This window comes from Sciurus vulgaris (assembly GCF_902686455.1).
Source record: "Sciurus vulgaris genome assembly, chromosome: 8".
Lineage (NCBI taxonomy): Eukaryota > Metazoa > Chordata > Mammalia > Rodentia > Sciuridae > Sciurus > Sciurus vulgaris.
Genome location: NC_136468.1, coordinates 65,361,511 through 65,384,699, shown reverse-complemented (window position 1 = coordinate 65,384,699; position 23,189 = coordinate 65,361,511). Strand labels below are relative to the sequence as shown.

General features: G+C 36.5%; 1 protein-coding gene across 1 annotated transcript in view; it reads left to right on the top strand.

Moving 5' to 3' along the window:
• FBXL13 (F-box and leucine rich repeat protein 13) overlaps positions 1-23,189 on the top strand; it is a 250,107-nt gene that overhangs the window by 189,737 nt on the left and 37,181 nt on the right. The window contains 3 exon segments of the mRNA XM_079150237.1: positions 2,089-2,208; positions 3,252-3,378; positions 21,765-21,848. Of these exon segments, the coding sequence (XP_079006363.1) occupies positions 2,089-2,208; positions 3,252-3,378; positions 21,765-21,848 (331 nt within the window).

Sequence of the window (23,189 nt, the reverse complement as noted above, 5' to 3'; positions counted from 1 at the left end):
GACTCAAATTCCCCTGGGTGCAGTCTACTATGTGCCTATTTTACTCATATCTGCTAGACCCAGCCTAAATAACTCAATAGGCACCTGCCAGGGTATTGTGACTATGTTTTTGTTTGTTTGTTTGTTTATTTCCCCCTCCCCCGGTCTCCCAGGTCCTACAATGCCCCAAAATAGCTCCACCTCAGCTCTCTCAGTCCAGTTGAGATACAGAACCCATTTTTCAAGCACCAGCATTCAGTGCAGTCTCCATATCAGCTACGATTAGGCAGCATTTTTTATCTCAGGTTTTTCTGTACCAAAACTGTGTTCCCTGTCATTCTCTCTGTGGTGAATTTGTGCCAGTATTGCCTATTGAACTGCTGCATTGGCTCCAATGTATTCTTTCCTTTTTATTATACCCAAATTTCTGAGTGCCTAAGCCACTTTGAATGTCCAATATTAAATTTTAATGAAAGCCCCTTTTACCCACCTCGCTCAATATATATATATATGTATATATATATATACGTATATATATATGTACCATATATATATACGTATATATATATACGTATATATATATATGTACCTGCTGCTTTGGTTCCACACTACAGTGCAGCTTGGAATGCAGCTTTCCCTACTCTGTCATCTTCCATCTCTAAGAATCTTTATTTCAATGTTGAATCTTGGTTCTTTATTTTCTATCTTGTTTATTTTAAATTATTCATCCTATCTTTAACATTCCAAATGAACTTTTCAAATATGCTCTCTACTTTCAAAAAGGTCAATTTTGGTTTTGATGCCTTCAATTAGGTTATTATTTTTATCAAGTTAGGATATTATTCTTATTTGGTTTCTTTGTCATCTTTCTTACCTCTAGCTGCCATGTTTTCATCACAGAATGCAACTTAGGTTATTTTTATTTTAGTCAGTTCTGTTAATTACTCTTCTCTCTCTTTCTCTGTCTCCTCTTTCTCAAAATGTTCCAATGTTTTTCTGTTTTCTTCTTAAAATCTTTTCTAATGGTATGCTTTTTCAGTCTTACAAATCCTGTGCCATATTTTGTTTTTAGTGAAAACATTTCTCAGTGAATATTCCAGTCCTGGTGTTTGCCAGTAGATAAGTTAATTGGTTGTATTTAGACTCTCTTCCTCCCTATGTCCCCTACCAAACCCTCTCACCAGGCCCTCAACTGCTTTCCCAAGTACTGGCACTGCAGGGTATTATTCACATTACAGTCCATTCAGCTCCAACAGGATATCACCTTCTGCCTTTACTGCTCAGTTCTTTGCAAATCTGACCAAAAGGAGGGCATAGAAGGTATCAGCAACCAGCCTGTAATGCTCCCAATGCTCTTCCTGGCTATACACCCACCTCTTAGGTTTACAATGGTATAATTTTTTATCCTGATTTATTTCCTGAAATGGTCTTTAAAAGGAATTGGTGGTCTCTGAAGTTAGAAGTAGGAGTCCCAGTGGAAGACATGGAATTGGTGGGCCAAATAGATCTCCATCCACTTCTGAAGCAGGACTGACGTGGTAGGGAGGGCTGGGTGTTTCTGATTGGGACAGTGTAGGAAGGTTGAGGTCAAGGTCTTCTTCCAGTATCAGGTTTTCTCTAACTCAGAAGGAAAGGACCCATAGGTCACCTACTGAGTTTCCAATCCAGCAGAATTGACCTTGTGTTTTGTGAAAATTCCTCAAGATTATGGCAGTAGTTCGTATGTCTTAGTTCTCCCTTTCCTAAATTTTGGTCTTTTTCTTTTATAGAAATCATAGGTGGGTTTGCTTAATCTGATCACATTTTAATCTGAGAGAAAGAGACTGTGTTATTAATTATTATGCCACCTAATTAAATGGGCAAATGAATGTAAATAATGTTTTTATTAATACTTCTCCAATTACTATCATGTATACCTTTTCTATTATATTAAATCCTACATAAATTTGGTTTTAAAATGTTAACAAAATACCACTATACAGATATTATTTTCTATTTTTAAAATATTTTGGTTATAGAAACTATTACTTTAATGCCTACGTATATGTGTGTGTATATATTCATATACATATAAATTATAAGTGAAGCTTTTCTCACTCTTTTCTACAGGATTGGTGATGTGGGACTAAGGCATTTTCTTGATGGTCCTGCAAGCATAAGGATAAGAGAACTCAATTTAAGTAACTGTATGCAACTGGGTGATATCTCTATTATGAAACTATCAGAGCGGTATGATAAAGAAATCCTATATAACACAGCATAAGTAATTGTATATTTGCTAATAGAAGAGATCACAGTTAGACCTAAAATCAAAAACTCTAACCCTTTGGAGAACATGCCCAGAAGCTGATCCAATCCTCATATCCTCAGTGAAACCAAATCAAAGATAAAGTCATAGACTGAACTAATCTTTTGATTACATCTGAGATGTTTTTTATTATTGTCACCTAAGAGAAAGTTTGAAATGGAGTTATTCATAAAGTAATGAAAATCTAGATAAGTGTGATTTTTTTGTACTGTTCAAACGCATTGTTTGTATGCAAACCTTTACTCCAGCATTCCCAAGGAGTATTTTTTATCCTCTTGGCAGAGGCCTTGTGTTCTCCAAGGATGAAATCCAATTCCTGCAGCAAACTTGTAATGATTAAGTGAGGACCTTAACTTTGCACTTTTAGTAGTTATTCATTGTGGTACATACATGGTAGTATTGTGTACATTTTTGTTTGTTTGTTTTGCTTGTTAAAATTTGCAAAGTAAAACAAAAGAAAGTCACGATAATCTAACTTACTTTTATCTAACTCTATAATGCCAAATTAATTTCTACCTTTATGTTTTGTTTTAATTTATTTTTATTGTACACAAATGGGATACATGTTGTTTCTCTGTACATGAAGTAAATGCATACCATTTGTGCAGTCATACTTTTACATAGGATAATAGTGTTTGATTCATTCTGTTATTTTTTCCTCCCCCCCCCACCCCTCTTTTCCCTCTATACAGTCCCTCCTTCCTCCATTCTTGCCTCCTTTCCACCCCCTACTACGTGTCATCATACGCTTATCAGGGAGATCATCCGTCCTTTGGTTTTTTGAGATTGGCTTATCTCACTTAGCATGATATTCTCCAAGTTCATCCATTTGCCTGCAAATGCCATAATTTTCTACCTTTATGTTTACATTTGTGTTCAGAAAAAGAAGATCCTTGTTTCAAGAAATTGATACTGATGATGTGATTGAAAACTAAAATTAATTCTTTATGCTGCTTCCCTTCAGCTGCCGTAATTTAAACTACTTGAGTTTAAGAAATTGTGAACAGTTGACTGACCAAGGAATTGAATATATTGTAAACATCTTTTCCTTGATATCTTTAGATCTTTCTGGAACAGTCATCTCTAATGAGGTAAAAAGATATTCAAAACAGTTTAATTTACTTTTATTTTTTCTGTAATATAAACATTTTCTGCTTTGTAAATATCAGAGAACAACAATTAGCTTTATTAAGTTATTAGATTATAAACAAAGTTTAGGAATATTATTATTTGTAAATATATTATTTGTAAATCAAGTCTTATTTCTGTGCTTAGAAAATAGCAAAATCTAGCAGTATGATCCCAGTGACTCTGGAGGCTGAAAGAGGAGAATTGCAAGTTCAAGGCCAACCTCAGCAAATTAGCAAGACCCTGTCTCAAAATAAAAATAAGAAGGACTGGGAATGTAGCTCAGTGGTAAAGAACCCCTGGGCTCAAGCCCCAGTAACCCAAAACAAAACAAAACAAAAAAACACAGCAAAGTTCCAACAGATCAAAGTATTACATGAGAGTCTGAAATTTGTTTTATCAAAGAAGTTTGGTTAGGGTGCAGATAATATATTTTAAGTGGCTTAAGTATATTTTTCCTGTTTATTATACATTCTATAAACTACTTAAGTGCCTTGAAATGTGTTTAGTTCAATATCAAAGTCTAGAAATGGCCCCATCAGGTCCACAGAAGGATACTTTTTAAGGAACTCATTTCCTATTAGTGGTGGATACTACTCATCAGAGTTGAAACCCAGGCCATATCTACTAATTCTGCCTCATTTACCAGATCAAATGAGGGTAAGTCCTGAGAGATTGACCATGTTTCTGAAAGACTTTAATGGACTGTAGTTCAGTAAGAAATATACAGGTTCCTTTTGAAAGTCAGTTCTTTGGGAAAGATATAGGAAAACAGCAGAGGTGAGGAATCCTTCCTCATTCTCTTGCTAAATTCCCATTCATCCTCAAAGACTTGAGAGAGCCAATATTAACTGTCTGTGAGATCTTTCTGAGAAGCCCTGGCAATATTTGCCCTGGCAGGCAAATATTGGACCTCTCTATGTGCATATCCAGCCTCAGTATATTTTTAACATGATCTGTTTCTCACTGCATTACAGACATTTGTGTTATGTGTCCTTCCCCCACATTCAGTGGGCTCTTTTAGATGCAGGGTGTGTCTGTTACTGGTCTAGGTTCTTTCTTGTCTTTATCCATGTGCACTTTGATTAAGCCTCCATTCTAGTAGACGGTCTCCTCTTCCTTCCATGGAGTTTTATCCAAATGTAATATGCAAGTTGGCATGGGAAGTTTATATGTAGTTGATTCATTATGGTGGAGTCAGTGTCTGGTCTTCTGAATATTGTCTTTGTATAGGCTGGAATTCACAGAGGTGTCCAAGGACCCATCTTGTCTTCAGTTTCCTGTCTAAGTAGATCTGATATGTCTTCCTTGTCCCACATTCTAGGCTCCTTCAAGCTTTTAAGATGCATTGTCATGTCTGCCTTGCTGGGTCTTGCTGGAGTATGGTGATCCTGAAAACTGCCTTAGGTCCCCTGCCCTAGACAACTCCTGCAGATATTCTGCTCCTATATCATTGGGTGTGTTTGTCACACATTCATGCCACAACCTCCCCTTGCTCTGCTACAGTGCTTGACCCATGTCAGCTAGATTCCAAGTTGAGTTTGGTACTTATGAGGCATTTTTGAGGGATTTGAGGGTTTGTAGAGGGGAAGGCTGGCATCCCCCAACCCTCTTTCTTGCATTATCATCATCAGCTGCATTACCTTTGTGCTCTACTCTCTGAGCAGGCCTGCTGTGCTTTCAGCTCTTCTGGGTGACTTCTGCTTCAGATTCAAAAACCCCATCTCTTCTCATTGTTCTTCCAGTGTAGTGGCAGTAGTGGCTTCCTACTACTGTGAAGCTCTAGACTAACTCGAATCCATTAGACTATTTAGCTTCTCAGTTTGTCTACCACAGATATGGAAAATTCCCTTTATAATTAAATTCCCTCAGTTTTGCATACTCTAGAGTTGTTTTCATTTTCCTTATTGGATCTTAACTGATAAAATAATGAGCATAGAAAATTCTTATGTCTAGTTGATTTTTTTCAACCCACAATTGAAAGGTGGACTAGGTTTTCATTTATTCTGAGATTCTCAACCTTATTCAGAGGTTCCAAATTTAGGTCCAGCTGAACAGATCTGGAAAAGTCCAGAACAGACCCCTATATGGGGAATCCCCAAGCATCACCTCCTTTTACTTCCCTCTGGCTCCTCTCTCCTCTTCTTTCCTCCCCTTTTTCTCCCCTCTGATATTTCCTCTTCACTCCCCCTCTCCTCTACTTCCCTCTTCTCTTGTTTTTGCTCTTCTCATTCTCTTTGGTCATAGATTCTTTTTTAAAAATATTTTTTATTTGTTCTTTTTAGTTATACATGGCAGTAAAATATATTTTGACATGTCATACATACATACAGTATAACTGACCATTTTTGTGGTTGTACATGATGTGCAGTTACATTGGTCACGTATTCACATATGAACACAGGAAATTTATGTCCGATTTGGCATAGATTCTTGATCTAACCTAGGGATGGAAAAATGATTACACGGTTTTTAAAAATGTCATGCCCCAAGTTTTTCAGGGCTTAGGCTTTTGAAGCTTAAAGGCCCAGGATTCTTTCTCCTGTGTTCTGCTGTCAGAACCCTCCCCTGACACTTATGAGTAGAATGCCCAGCTGTTGTCTGAGGGTCACAGAGTAACAAGAGGTTTAGGATGAAAGCACATAACAAAACATCAAGATTTAATTCTACCATAGCACTTATCACAAGTCCGAAGTGCCTGGAGAACATTTGCTGAGTAAGTGAAGTGAAGGCTCAAACTTTTTTTTTTTTTTTTTAATTTCCAAAGAACATATATTAAAATTTTACCAACTGTGTTTAAGTTTAAAACTGATGAATGTAGCCTATCCTGTTTGTATTTTCTTCTGAAGAATATACATGAAAGAGCTATAAACAGACATCCATGGGTAAGAACACTAGTTGTTTTCTGATGAATGATTGAAAAGCAGGTCTTCTGAAGGCTGTTGTTTTCTTCTTCTGAGTCAGTTAAACTCTGATCGCAAAATCAAATGACTGACAATAACAGCTGTGATGCTAACCTCAAACAGTCAAATTAAAATGAGTCAGCCCAGATGTCAACTTGGGCAGCTAAACACCAGCCTGGACTGTAAGTCTAATGAAGTGCAAATTTGACTACAGACTTAACATTCAGAATTTAAATTTTGGAATGTTGTAGATATTTGCCAGAAATGAAATGTTACCAATCATGTGTGCCTTTAGGGAGAACATTTATTATGTTTTCTAATAATTATGTTAATTCTCACTTCTTCTGAGTTTTCAGTTGAAATCCCACTATTCAATTTAGTTAACAAGTATGTATTGTACTTGGTGCTGAGGATGCCAGAGTGGACCAACCAGACAGGGACCCTCCTCCTGGCACCTACATTCTAGTGGGCCATGTGTTTGATAGATATGGAGAACAAAGAGAAGAGAAACCTCACCTGGCTCAGAGAAAGAAAGAAAGTGAGAAGGAAGCAGGGGTGGTGTGGTGAGCCAAAAGAAACAGCTTTTGCCAAGGTATGGAGGTTTAAAAATGTGTGGCATCAAGAAGTCCACATAACTGTATATGACCTGATAGTGAGGAGAGCGTTCAGAAATGTTGTTTGGGAGGCAGTCAGGGGCCAGGAACCTTTAGAAATCTTTGATCCTCTATAGCCTTTAGAAATGTCTAACTAAATGGAATGTTATTCTTTCCCTTCCTGCCCCAAGCCTTATTTGAACTTGAGGTTATATATATATATATAGCCTCATGTATATGGGAAAATGTTTTACTGAAGGATTTTACTAGGATTTACTGAAGACGACAGGACTCACAATTAGAGCAGTTCGATCTGTAGTTTAAGTGGCTTTAGTCACTATCATATTTGTTGTTTAAAGGAAAAATGAGTCAGAGCAAATGTTCCAGACGTTGTGCTTAGTGGTTTAAGAAGAGTCTTTCATTTGCCCAAATTTCAAAAATTTTCATTGTGAGTAATAGGTTGTGAGGGCTTAGCATGTAGGTAATCTCCTGGAGTCCCTTCACAAACGCGAGATCCATGAGGACTGACCCTGTGGTTTGCTCACTGCTCTTTTCCCAGAACCATGGAAAGTAGTAGGACTTGATAAATCCTCATTGAATGAAGGAACAGTTACCAAACAGGAATGACACCTTTTTTCTGCAGCCCAGTTTGAAAGGGTGTAGGCATGGGTAAGTTCAATAGGATGTGGCAGGTGTAGTAATGGAGGTGAGCAGAGCAAAGGATCTCTTATCTCAGCCTGCCCAACACAGAGGCATGCAGCTGCATGCTTGTTCAGGGAATTCTATGCAGTCCTGGTAGAATGTACTATGAAAAGGAGAGATCACTGAGTATCTCATGCTGTGCCAAGGAGCTTGGACTTGAACCAATAGATGAGGAAGGGGCATTTTGTCAGGAAGTCATAGGCAGTCTCCCATTTTAGATAGATTATTTTGGTTGTTCTCTGGGAGATACATCAAACGGGAGAAAGACTGGAGGCAGGGAGACCAGTTGGGGGTATTTTCGTAACTAAAGAAAGAGATGAGGAATTCTTGAACTAGGTCAGAGACTACAAGTAGTGTGGAAAGAACTTATTCAAGAATATTAGGTGAAACTGAAAGAACTTGGTGATTGGATATCGAAAATGAGGATCTGAGGGTAGGGTGAGAAGATAAGAATAATTTGAAAAATCTGGCTTTGGGTGGATGGAGATTCTACTTCAAAAAAGAAAAAAATATAACAAGTTTTGAGGGAAAAATCATTTCAGTTTTATCAGACTGGGAATCTGTGGAATATGCAGGCCAAAGATCTGGGAAAAAGATGGGAACTGGAGCTGCAGGTTGTGGGAGTCATTAGCACAGTCGTATGACTAAGGCCAAGATCCTTGGGGAGACCATGGAAATGAGGAAGAAGATTTAAAATAACCAAATGAGTGTAGCTCAGTGTGAAGTGAAGTGGGAATAATAACAGTGTATAGTAAAGCAGAGAAAATCAGGAAAAGACCAAAATTTGAAAGAACATTCACTCTTAATCAAACAGATACCCATCTACCCCTCTGGTATTTTATAGCCCTACTCCTATCATTCCCTTCCATTTACCCTTCTGCCTCCTTTGAGTTCCTTAAGCCTAATTCTTTCCTACCTAAGGACCTTTGTACATATTTTCCCTTTCTCTGGGATGTTCCTCCTTCTATTCTTCATTTGCCTGAGTAGGTAGATGCTGAGCAAGTAATGACTGATAATACTTACAAGAGTTAAAGGAGCTTGAAATAGCTGTTAGTGCCTTTTAATATTTTTGGCATTATTTTCCCTATAATAAACATTAGTCATGCTGTCCATAATTATCAGAAAACCACTTCTCAATCTAGGTCACTTCTGTGTGATATCAGTGGTTTTATATTATTGCTACATTCTTTAAGAAAACAAATCACATGGTGACATTAATTCTCTAGATGCCTTTCTAAATAAGTGACATTTAGTTCCTAATGTTCCTTATCTTACCTCTGTCACATTACAACACAGTCCGTAATTCTATTATCTATTTAGATGATCTCATAGAAATAATGACTTGTGTTAGATAGGTTTCTTTTTTTGTCCCTTTGACAAAATACCTGACAAGAACAATTTAGAGAAGGAAAAGTTTATTTTGACTCATGGTTTCAGAGGTTCAGTCCATGGTTGACCAACTTCATTACTCTGGCCTGAGATGATGGTGGAGCATCATGGCAGAAGGGCTAACTGGAGGAAGGCTACTGAGTTCATGACAGCCAGGAAACAGAGAGAGTGAGCGCAGGGACAAATATATCCCCAAGGGCACACACCCCACTTACCTACAATTACCACCCAGTAGTCAATTCACATTATTAATTCACCAAGTAGATTAATCCACTGATTAGGTTACAGCTTTCATAATATAATTTCATCTCTGAACATTTCCTGCATTGTCTCACACATGAGGTTTTGGTTGGCTCTTAAATTATTGGTAGTACAAAGATTGTTTTCAAAATGAATTGCAAAAAGAAAAGAAAAAAGAAAAAAAAGAAAAAAAAAATCCAACCTGGGCGCAGTTGCACATGCCTCTAATCCCGAAGGCTTGGGAGGCTAAGGCAGGAGGATCACATGTTAAAGGCCAGCCTCAGCAACTAAGCAAAGTCCTAAGCAATTTAGTAAGAACCTGCCTCAAAATAAAAGAAGACTGGAGATGTGACTCAGTGGTAAAGTGCCTCTGGGTTCAATCCCCAGTACCAAATAAATAAATAAATAAATAAATAAATATTCAATACTAAATGAATGTTGGAATTGTTTCCATGTTAATTTCAATTGTATGTGTTAAAAGGCTGTCTAGTTTCAGGTATTTTTAGCCAAAACAAAACAAAACAAAAACCAAACCAAAAAGTGTATGAATAAATTGTATGCTAAAATAGAAAGAAGACAATATGAAAACTGTAGCAATCTTTGGTTATAGCCTATTAGTCTGTCTCTTTTATCTGCCCCCTGCCTTCTCCCCATCCCCACTGCCACAGTCTTAGCACAGTGCTGTTGTTCTCATTAACCTTTCCTGCCTTCAGTACCACTGTCCTCTAATCTAGTCTCCACTCTGCTGCAGTGTGATCTGTCAATATGCAACTCGGGGCCTATTGTCTCCTTACTCAGAATTCTTACAGGGGCTCCACTCTGCTCATAGAATGAAATCTGCACAGCCTAGTGTGATGGACCTTATTCTGCCAAAGGGTTCCTATTCATCTTTGCAACTCCTACTTCAAGCTGACTCCTGCCTTTCACCTTCGGCTCCAGAGACTGAGCTGACCCTCCTATGGCTTCTCAAACACGCCATGTTCTTCCAGCTTCCCCATTTCTGCAAGTTATTCCCTCTCTATTACTTGTCCACCCCTTAAGTTGTCTTACCCCTTAAGTTTCGTCTCTGAGAGGCTTTCCTGGAATTTTGGACAGGCATAGAATTTTCTCTGATTTCTAATGCATTTCCTATATGCCTCCATCAAAGCAGTTTGTTATATTTCACTATTTGTTCTACACCTGCCTCCCAACAGCACTGTAAACCTCCTGAAAGCAGAGGCTGGACCGTATCATCTTTAGGGTGCCTAACATAATGCCGAGGATTCACAGGAGGCACACACAGTGCTCGATGAGTGAGTGAGTGAGAGAGTGAGTGAAGGATCTGGCACCATTTCCTTCCTTTTGACCAAACACTTAAGATTTCTTTAAATTCCACATTTTCTCAGCAATACCCTGAGCTGGAGTGGGAGCGCTTACAGCTGCATGTCTTAATCAGATGAGACACTTGCAAGAGACCACCCATCTGCGTGGAACACACACAAATAAAACCCGAGGTTCAGTGAAGCAAACCTCTAAGGCAGGAAGCACATGAAATCACTTGGGATTCAAGAAAGAGGAAGAATGAGAGTTAAAAGGAAGCAGGGTAACTTGGAGACAAAAGAATTCGCCTTGAATTTTCAAAAGGCACATAACGAGAAGTCGTCCAGGGGTCTTCTGTGAATCTGCTGGTCCCTTAAGTCATGACAGTGGTTTCTAGTCAAACAGTCTTCAGTTCCTTGTCTCCTGAGTCCTCCAACAAAGTACCTACTAAAAACTGCAAACAGAAGTGACCACAGAAGCCTGTCACCTCCCTCAAGAAGAATGTTTGACAGCATAGCCTCCAATTGACTCCCACTAGGTGGTGGCAAGCAGGCTCAAAGTGAGCTCCTCTAAAGCCAGGTAACACAGACACCAACTTTCTCTCTCTCCACACTCATCTATGTAGGGGACCTCTTTCTATAGTTGGACAAAGTCTACTATTCTTCAGACTTGTAGTTCAGTAAACTAGGTCAGAAAGGCTGATATATTCTAAAAAACAAATGTACAAAATTCAGAGTAACAAGTAAAAATGAATGAAAATAATCGAGAGGAAAAGGTAAATTGTTTTTATAAGATTATAATTGCTAATTAGAGTATAAAAGGGGAGATCTCTTGGGAGGTTAAGATAAATTTTCAAGAATATTGTGCAAGACAGTATTGTTGATGATAATAGAGGCTGTGCTAATTGAGATGATTCATATTTCCAAATTTTGTTCTTTATTCCTAAAAGAATGTGGTGGGCAGCAACAAACAGAGCAGATCTTTCAGAGAGAGACATATGGAATGTAGACACAGATTCAAACAATTCTAAAAGGAAGTACATTCCATTCAAGAATTCTGAAAGCTTGCCAGCAAGATAAAATTGGGTCCATAAAAAATAGATAATTTCACAGACTACTCATTCATTCAATAAATATTTATCCACAGTCAACTGTATATCAGACAGTATGCTAAGTTCTGAGAGTACTTAACTGAAAGACACAGTCCTGTGTCAACGTACAGTCTAGTGGCAAACTAACAACAAGAAAATCAACACTGTCTCTTAAAAGTTACAAAAAGCATGAGTTCAGAGGTGGGCTCACATGCTGGTTAGTGCCACCACAATGAGGCCAGGCACAAGGTACTTAACCTCTCTGTGCCTCCATTTCCTTCTCTTTAAAACAGTAATTTTAATATTGCCTGTTGCACAGTGTTTTTGTAAGAATTAAATAAGACAACACACTGTCTAGCATAGTACCTGGCACATGGTAGTTCTCAGTGCATCTCAGTGACTATTGATTTGAATGAGGACACAGTGAGGTCTATTTGCTACAGCGAGGGAGATAGGCATGCCAGCAGCACCAGAGAGTTGGGGTGTGAGCACTTCTGGTCTGTTGTCTCTGTGGTGGAGTAGCTGAGGCTTGTTGGCTTTGAAGAACAGCTGAAAGCTTCAGTAGATGTGTTTGACAGGAGGCAGAGTTCATTCTCAGTGGAGGAGGAGGCAGGTGGGAAGGGATGGAGGCATGAGAGAGGGTCATTGTAAGGGATCCATCATGATTCAGTGCTAAAGAGCATGCGCTGAGGACAGAGGGAATGTGGTGCACGAGCACTCTCAAGAAACTTCATTTATTCATTAATTCATTCTTTCCTCCCTCCTTTTCTTTGTAGTTCCTACTGTATTTACGGCAGTCTTCTAGGTTTAAGTGTAAAAATAGGAGTAAGATAGGCACCAGCCTTGAAGATTTTATAATCCTTGGGATTTTTCTACCTCATTTCCCCTTCTGTTGAACTGGACATTTTGTTGTTGCCTCGGCCAATTGATTTCCTTATAGGTTTGGATATGGCTTGTTCCCAAAGGTTCATGTGCTGGAGGCTTGGTTCCCAGTGAGGTGATATTGAGGTCAGGGGAGCTTTAAGAGGTGGGGCTTAGTAGAAGGTAATTTGGTCATGGTGGCTTCACCCTCATGAATGAATTAAAATTTTCTCCTGAGAGTAGGTTGTTACAGAGCAAGGCCCCTGGACTCTTCTGTTATGACTCAGTGACGAGGACCCCTACAAGGAAGCCAGCACCATGCTGTTTGGAGGCTATAGCTGCCAGGATTAGAAGGCAAATAAATCTCTTTACTTATAAAGTCCCCAGACTATACCCTTGCAATGGTTTATCTCACGACTGTGGAGATTTGTTTTAGCATGTGTATCTTAAAGTTCACAGGCTACTGTTCCTAAAGACTGTTGAAAAATGAAGAAAAACTATTTAAAAGGTGGACTAACTATGCAATCTTTTGTAATTTTATAGTTTTTTAAGAGTGAGTTTTTAAAGTTTATGCTTATTTACTCTTCTGTTGTGCCTGTTATTAAATTGTTTCTAAACTAAAACAAACTACAAACAGGAATGATTTATAGCAATGCGGCAGCCAGAGAAATTACAACATTATATTTTGTTCTAATGTTCAAATTCCATAATGCCTAGGCAATTTTTTCCAGACATTTTCTAAAAGTAAATTATTTCAGAAGAAAAGCCATATGCAAGTTATAAAGAATAAATCTATTTCCAGAATGTTAGCTCCATTTAACAAGGTTTCACCCACTTCAATTTTATATACAAAACATGGTTTGTTTTTGAATTATGGTCAAATGTTCAGTCTTATGGTAGGACAAGGTATTGTTGCTTTTATTTTTATCAGTGGATCATCTTTTGACAATAAGTAACAAATAATAATAAAACCAATCAAAGTAATAACTCTGTTTTATAAATTTCCCAACAGGAATTTGGGGAAAATTAAAAGGTTATTATTAATAGGTGACTGGGAATATAGCTCAGTGGTAGAACATATGCATAACATGCTCAAGGCCCTGGGTTCAGTTACAGCACCAAAAAAGAAAAAAAAGTTAATAGATAACACAAAAAAATTAATTGGAACAGTTAGTGTTGTTTATAGAATAATTTTGTTTTACTCAAAATACCTTCAAAAGTTTTTCAACAGGATTAAAGGGAAATGACAATAAAAAGAATGTTTAAATAAATATTAGCAAATAAATGTAGATGAAGAATAGGCTTTAAATTAGCATTTTGCAACTCCCAGGGTTATATTTGATTAGGCAAGAATCAACAGTGAGAGACTGGGTTGTGGGTCAGTGGTAGAGCGCTTGCCTAGCACGTATGAGACACTGAGTTTGATTCTCAGCACCACATATAAATAAATAAAAAATAAAGATCTATCAACATCTAAAAAATATTTTAAAAAAATAATCAACAATGAATACTAACATCATTGTCTGAAAGATTTTTGGGAAATAGTGTCCCTGAAGTTACAAAGAATCACACCACAGATTACTTATTAAACAAAAAGGGGAGAATATATTTCTTCTATGGAAGAGATCTAGTGGCCATCTTCTGAATCAAGTGACCCGGTGGCATCACCAATAGTGGGACAAACTGACTTGCACCTCCCAATAGGCCCAATAGGATGTCACAGCATGTAGGTGGTACTTTTGCCTAAAAAAAAAAGTTTACCTTGAATCTAATCAGAAGGAACAACTGGACAAATCTAGAGTGTGGCACATTCTAAGTAATAACTGACCTAGGCTCTTAAAAAATGTCTTACCTCATATGTATGACTGCATGACCAATGTGATCCTGCAATATGTATAATCAGAAAAATGAGAGATTACACTGCATTTATGTATGATCTATCAAAATGTATACATGCATTCTACTGCCTTGTACAACTAATTAGAACAAAAAAAATTTTTTTAAATGTCAATGCCTTAAAAGACAAAATTTAAGGAAAAGAAAAGAAAGAAAGCTATAAGAGACATAACAACCAAATATTAATGTATGAGCTATGACTAGGTCCTAGATTTTTTTTAAAAGTGAATATTTTTATTGACTATAATTATATTACTATTATTTTTCTTAGATATGTGATACTGACATATATGTATGTGTGTGTGTGTGTGTGTGTATTATATATAGAGAGAGTTACAAAGAAAAATTCCTAAGGAGATGCATATAGAATATTTAGGGCAAAGCACTATAATGTATTAAACTTATATTCCAAAGATTTGGAGAAAATTTCAACTTAAATATATAAAAGAAGATAGGTATATATATGTATAAATATAAAACTATATTCACACATATATGAATAAAAATATGTTCATACATAAAGTCCATAAGCAATTTATGGCAAGATATTTATAACTGGTGAATTTAGGTAAAATATATATAGATATTCATTGTACCTTTCTTTCAATCTACCTGTAAATTTGAATATTTTCAAAATAAAGAGTTGGGAGAAGGGTGTTTATGTTTATGTTTATGATATTCCTAAACCAGGGTAGTACACCTCAGCCAGATAGTTCATACACACACGCACACACACACACACACACACACACACACACACACACATACATACCATTTCAACATTTGGTAACTAATTCATTGCTGATGTCTGTCTACATTAACTAAACAATTCCAGATGTAAAACTGGGGGGGAAAGTGTAGCATTCAAGGATTTTTCTGTTCCCAAATGTTGTGTGTGCATGTATTCCATCTTCCCTCCCACTAATCCCAGTGACCCCAAACTGAACTACTTCCAAACAACTCACACTTTCCAAATGAAGTCTCTGTTCATGCCATTTCCTGAGCCTGAAAACACTGTTACCATTATTTTGCTTGCTTGTCAGAATCATACTCAGTATTAACTCAAACTCTCTTTCCTCTTTAAAAGTCTTTTCTAAACCACTACTTTTTCTTCCCAACTGGAAGCAGTTGCACCCTGCTGTGTGGTCCCTGTACATCTCTTTAAACATGTATCTATTCTTACTTTATGGTCACTGTGTATCATATCCCATAGAAAGGAAAGTTTGGTTCTATCTCTATTGCATAGGGCAAAGTCAGATTTTTATTATTATTATTATTATTATTATTTTATTTTTACAGACTGCATTTTGATTTCTTATACACAAATGGGGTACAACTTTTTGTTTCTATGGTTGTACACAATGTAGATTCATACCACTCGTGTAATCATACACATACATAAGGTAATGATGTCTATCTCATTCCACCATCTTTCATACCTCTGCCCCCTCCTCCCTCTCATTTCCCTCTACATAATCTAAAGTTCCTCCATTCTTCTCTCACCTCTCACCTTCCTCCCCCAACCCCCATTATGTATCATCATCCACTTATCAGGGAAAACATTCAGCCTTTGGTTTTTGGGGATTGGCTTATTTCACTTAGCATGATATTCTTCAATTTCATCCATTTATCTGCAAATACCATAATATTATTATTCTTTATGGCTGAGTAATATTCCATTGTGTATGTATACCACAGCTTCTTTATCCATTCATCTGTTGAAGGGCATCTAGGTTAGTTCCACAATCTAGCTATTGTGAATTGAGCTGCTATAAACATTGATGTGACTACATTACTGTAGTATGTGAATTTTAAGTCCTTTGGGTATAAACCGAGGAGTGGGATAACTGGGTCAAAAGGTGGGTCCATTCCAAGTTTTCTGAGGATTCTCCACACGGCTTTCCAGAGTGGCTGCACCAATGTACAACTCCACTAGCTATGTAAAATTGTGCCTTTTTCCCCACATCCACGCCAACATCTATTATTGTTTGTGTTCTTGATAATAGTCATTCTAATTGGAGCAAGATGAAATTACTAGAGATGTTGAACACTTTTTCATATATTTATTAATCACCTGTGTGTGTCATCATCATCATCTTCTGTAAAGTGTCTGTCCAGTTCCTTGGTTTATTGATTGGATTCTTTGTATTTTTGGTGTAAAATTTTGTAAGTGCTTTATAAATTTTGAGATAAGTGCTCTATCTGAAGTGCATGTGGTAAAGATTTTTTCCCATTCTGTAGGCTCTCTCTTCACATTTTTGATTGTATCCTTTGCTGAGAAAAAGCTTTTTAGTTTGAATCCATCCCATTTATTGATTCTTGCTTTGATTTCTTGTGCTTTGGGAGTCTTGTTAAGGAAGTCTGTTCCTAAGCCAACATGATGAAGATTCAGGCCTACTTTGTCTTCTGTTTGGTGAAGGGTCTCTGGTCTAATTCCTATGTCCTTGAACCATTATGAGTTGAGTTTTGTGCAGGGTGAGAGATAGAGGTTTAATTTCATTTTACTGCATATGGATTTCCAGTTTTGCCAGCACCATTTGTTGAACAGGCTGTCTTTTCTCCATTGCATGTTTTTGACTCCTTTGTCTAGTATAAGATGACTGTACTTATGTAGGTTTGTCTCTGTGTCTTTTATTCTGTACCATTGGTCTGTCTGTCTAATTTGGTGCCAATATCATGCCATTTTTGTTACTATTGCTGTGTAGTATAGTTTAAGGTTTGGTATTGTAATACCTCCTACTTCACTCTTTCTGTTCAGGATTGCTTTAGCTATTCAAGGCCTCTTATTTTTCTGGGTGACATTCATTTTTGCTTTCTCTATTTCTTTAAGGAATGTCATTGGGATTTTAATTGGAATTGCATTGAATCTGTATAGTGCCTTTGGTAGAATGGCCATTTTGACAATATTAATTCTGCCTATCCAAGAATATGGGAGATCTTTCCATCTTCTAAGATTTTCTTCAATTTCTTTGTGTTCTATAGTTTTCATTGTAGAGGTCTTTCACCTCTTTTGTTATATTGATTCCCAAGTATTTTTTTTTTTTTGAGGTTATTCTAAATGGAGTAGTTTTCCTAATTTCTCTTTCAGAGGATTCATCACTTATGAATAGAAATGCATTAGATTGGGGCTGGGGGCCTCGCTCAGTCAGTAGAGTGCTTGCTTTGCAAGCACAAGGCCCTGGGTTCGGTCCCCAGCACCCCCCCAAAAAATGCATTAGACTTATGCATATTGATTTTATATCCTGCTACTTGCTGAGAAAAACATACCATACACACAGACTCAGTAAAAATGCAGGGGTCTCCATCCTCATATCAGATAAAGTGGACTTCAAACCTAAGTTAGTCAGAAGGGATAAAGAAGGACATTTCATACTGCTAAAGGGAAGCATAAACCAACAAGACATAATGATTTTAAATATTTATGCCCCAAACAATGGAGCATCTATGCACATCAAACAAACCCTTCTCAATTTTAAGAATCCAATAGACCAAAACACAATAATAGTGGGTGACTTTAACAGACCACTCTCACCACTGGATAGATCCTCCAAACAAAAACTGAACAAAGAAACTATAGAATTAATTAATATAATCCATGATATAGACTTAATGGACATGTATAGAGTATTTTATCCATCATCAAGCAAATACACTTTCTTCTCAGCAGCTCATGGATCCTTCTCCAAAATAGACCATATTCTATGCTGGAAAGAAGCCATTTGTAAATACAAAGAAAAACAGAGATACTACCTTGTATTCTATCAGACCATAATGGAATGCAATTAGAAATCAAAGTAAAATAAAAACCAAAAGCTACTCTTATACCTGGGGACTAAATAATATGCTATTGAATGATGCAATGATAACAGAAGACATCAGGGAAGAAATAAAAAAAATTCTTAGAGGTCAATGAGAACGACACAACATATCAAAATATCTGGGACACTCAAAGCAGTTCTAAGAGGAAAGTTCATTGCATTGAACTCATACATTAAAAATAAAAAGTCAGCAATTAAATGACCTAACATTACATCTCAAAGCCCTAGAAAAAGAAGAACAGATCAACACCAAAAGTAGTAGAAGACAGGAAATAATTAAAATCAGAGCAGAAATCAATGAAATTGAAACAAGAGAAACAATTCAAAAAATTGACAAAACAAAAAGTTGGTTCTTTGAAAAAGTAAACAAGATTGATAAACCCTTAACCATACTAATGAAGAGAAGGAGAGAGAAAACTCAAATTACTGGAATTCATGATGAAAAAGGAAAGATCATGACAGACACCATTGAAATATATAACATAATTAGAAGCTACTTTGAAAATGTATACTCCAACAAAATAGAAAATATTGAAGACATTGACAAATTTTTAGAGACATATGATCCTCCCAAACTGAATCAGGAAGAGGTACACAATTTAAACAGATCAATTTCAAGCACCAAAATAGAAGAAGACATCAAAAGCCTATCAACCAAGAAAAGCCCAGGACCAGATGGATTCTCAGCCAAATTCTACAAGACCTTTAAAGAAGAACTAATGCCAATATTCCTCAAAGTATTCCAGGAAATAGAAAAGGAGGGAACCTTCCAAACCCACTCTATGAATTTAGTATCACTCTGAAAACAAAACCAAAGACGCATCATGGAAAGAAAATTTTAGACCAATATCCCTGAGGAACATAGATGCAAAAATCCTTAACAAAATTCTGGCAAATTGCATACAAAAACATATTTAAAAATAGTGTACCATGATCAAGTGGGGTTCATCCCAGGGATGCAAGGTTGGTTCAACATCCAGAAATCAATAAACATAATTCATCACATCAATAGACTTATAGTTAAGAATCATATGATTATTTCAATAGATACTTAGAAAGCCTTTGATAAAATACAAATTCATGCTGAAAACAGTAGAAAAAATAGAGATAGTAGGAACACACCTCAACATTGTAAAGACTATCTATGCTAAGCCCATAGCCAGCATCATTCTAAGTTGAGAAAAACTGAAAACATTCCCTCTAAAAACTGGAACAAGACAGGGATGCACTCTTTAATCACTTCTATTCAACATCGTCCTTGAAACACAAGCCAGATTTCTTAGAATAACGTATGGGGCTTTGCAACTTGGTGCCTGTGTTCTTTTGAGCCTTTTGTCTTGACACTCCTGTCAATGAACCTGATACTGGAGCTATAATATAAGCCAAGTTTGCATCGGACTTCAAAATCTCTCAGAGGCAGATCCCTTGAGTCCATTGCTGTGAAGGAGCAGAGAGCTCCCCAGGATTGCTGGAAATTTCTGGAGCCTTGCATTCCCACACAAGCTGCACTGCAGTTGACTTCACCAGACTACTACACCAGCCGCTTTCCTCTGTGCTTCCTCACCTGATTATGAAATTTAACCCCTTTTGACTCTTTGGGAAAATAAATCAAAAACCTTCTTGCAAAAGGACTCGGGTATTGGACTGACTCTGGAGACCAAGGAGGACTTACATTACAATGATCCCTCCATTTCCCTGGAAGTGGGCATCACTCCTCTTGCTCAATCCTCTCTCCTCCTTATTGTCTTCCCATTCTACTCTGTCCATCCCTTCCATAAGTAAAACCTTGGTACCAGGTATCAAATTATACAAAGTAAAGCAAAGCAAAACAAGCAGTAATATCAACAAGGTCAATAGTTTCCTTTTTAAGAGGAATTCTATGGCAGTTGTGTTAAATAAAAAAGGGAAAATGTGTTTTAGTGAGCAATTATAATTAAACATGGTATTCCATTTTAATATTTTAATTTTTAATAATTTTGATAAAATGATAAAGAGTACACAGGCTGATAGATGTCATTCTTAGCACGTGTACTTCAATTGCAGTCAATCTTTAAAAATTCTAACTTGTCTACATGAAAGTAAAGTCTAAATGAAAATGTTAGGTATAATTCCATAGTATAAATTTCCCATAGGATAACAAAACATACTTAACATACTTGGCTGTTATCAACTATAGGACAAAAAGACAAGCTTTGCATCTCTTACTTGATATTTTCACTTAAACTATTTTTTTTATTGGGGGAATATCTAAGGTCTTCCAATTCTTCTAACATGAATAAAATATCTTCCACATCTGGAACCCAGACCACATTCAATAGCTCCACAGGGTTTGATCATTCTTTGTTTTGAAACAAGGAGGCAGAAAACATAATATGTCCTAGCAAAAGAATTCACAGTCTTAATTAAATCAAAAGAATGAACAGAGTGATTTTATTTTGGGGTGGTGTACAAAACCATCAAACAAAATTACAAATCACAGTTTAAACAGTGGCTTAAATCAAGCATTTTTTTCCTTTATCTGGGCTTTTTTTTTTTTTTTTTTCCTTTAAATGAAAGGGCCTAAAGGAGAGAGAGAGAGAAAAAAAATCTAATATTTGCAGATTCCATCTTCAATTTTGACCTAAATGTTGCATTTAAGATCAATATATGTAAACTAGTCTTGCAAATAAAATATAAAAAGGGCAAAGCTATAGGTATTTATAGTATTTTCCCTGCCATCTGACTCTGTAATCATAGAATGAAAAAGAAAATTTATGGGGAGGGGGATTGATTGATTCAGGATGTGTATTTTATGGAATTATAAAAGTAATGTGATCTTGAATGCAAAACAGGAAGATGGCCTATTTTATGGAATTTTAAAAGTAATGTGATCTTGAATGCAAAACAGGAAGATGGCATCTATAAGCCATATTTGTTAATTCTCTATCTGAAAGTATAGGAGGGGAAAGTACTGAGAAAGGACACCACAACCACACATTTAAAAATGTAAGAGTTGAAAAGTGCAATCTATTTTGTATTCAATAAAAAGAAACAATGTGTTAAAACTGAAGAGAAATGGGCTATTAGTGAGAGATTATTTGTAGGCCTTTATATAAAGATATAGTCCCTTTCTCTTCAATGGATTAAGAATCAGAAAATGAGTTAAATATTTTGAGATTTGTAGGTTAGGAATAAATAAGGACTTATTGACAAATTCATTAGCTACATAAAGTATCTTCAAGATAAAGGAAGTTAGAGTTGTTTGTATTGATTCAGATAACATCTGTCTGAAAACAGGTAGCAATGTAATAACTTCCTAAGGCTTTTCCTGTCTCTGGAATTCTGCAACACTTTGTAAAATTTTAGAGACAAAATACTAGACAAACATTATTCAATAATGTTGTTTTATCCAAATTGAGTTTATGTTTTGTCAAGTGTAGAGATAAAGAAATTAATTTTATGTTTTGCCAAGTGTAGAGATATAAATTTTTTTGCTTACACAAATCTTTTAAAATGCCGTTAGTTTGCACGAATGGTTATCCATACTAAATTATCACAAAATGATCTTTATATTTTCAGGGTTTGATAGTGCTTTCCAGACATAAGAAACTTAAGGAACTTTCTTTATCTGAATGTTATAGAATCACTGATTTTGGAATTCAGGTAAGATAATTAAGGTCTTCTGTTAAAGAACTATTATGGAAACTAAGAACAAATTGAATCAATTTTGTAGGTCATAGTAAATAAAAGAAGTGGGTAAGAAATTGAATAACACATGTGATTGTGGTTGAGCCAAAATCAACTCTAGGCTCTTTGTTGGGTCTTACAGCCCAACATGACTGAGAGGATTTGTTTTCTCATTTTTTTCTCTTTTTTCCTCCTGTCAGACTCAGGATAAATAGGGCCATTTACTTGGACAGTGATGAACTGCTATGCATTAAAAGTCTTTTCATGTATAGATAGTTCAATAAAATAAAAATGTTATATAATCTAACCCACTTGAGTTAGTTTGAAAAACCTATACCAGATCTCTAACAATTTGGAACTTTAGCTACACAAAATATTTGGTAGCATTCTTTAGCAGAATGGACAGCATAAGGTAAGTAATAGGGTATGATAAATGTTTATGTGCTCAAATGATACTTCAGTAATTTATGAGGAAGGTCATTTCCTAGACCTGGTTCTGAGAGACGTGCAGGAAGTCATAAAGTAGACACTGTGAGCAAGCCACACTGTCATTTTCAGCACATTAAGCATCTTAATGGGTTGTTAAGATTAAAAACATGGGGCTGGGGACATAGCTCAGTTGGTAGAGTGCTTGCCTTGCAAGCATAAGGCCCTGGGTTCAATCCCCAGCACCGAAAAAAAAAAAAAAGATTAAAAAACACCAAAATAGTGTGTCAGGCATGTAGAGAATGAGGAAGAGACCAGTAACCTGGGCATGTGGAAACTGTTAAATACATTGCAAACTCCAGATAAATGTGTCTTGAGAGTTTTAAAGACCCCACCACATAGGAGAACCTGAGGCTAAACCATGGAAGAAAGGGGGGAAGGAACTTTCTTACAGAGATAAAAGGATTAATCCCAAGTAAAGTATTCTGTTTTGTTCTTTTTTTGTTTGTTTCTTTTAAATGATGGTTCCATTCCTAGTTTTATTTATTCTTTTTCAATATACATGATAGTACATACATTGTAGTTTGATGTATTATACATACATGGAATATAACTTATTCTAAATAGGATCCCATTCTTGTGGAGTTACACTGGTCATACATTGGACATAACTTTCCTATCCTTATATATGCTTTGCTCTTTCTGGCCCCAGATCAGTCCACACCTATCCAGGAAATTGTGCCTAGAAAGCCAGGCTATGGAGAACTGATTGTCTTTCTCTCAGCTCCTTTCTTCTTTCCTTTTTTTCTATTTTCCTTTGTGATTCTGGGAACTGAACCCAGGGCCTCATACATGCTAGGCAAGCACTCTACCACTGAAGTAAACCCTAGC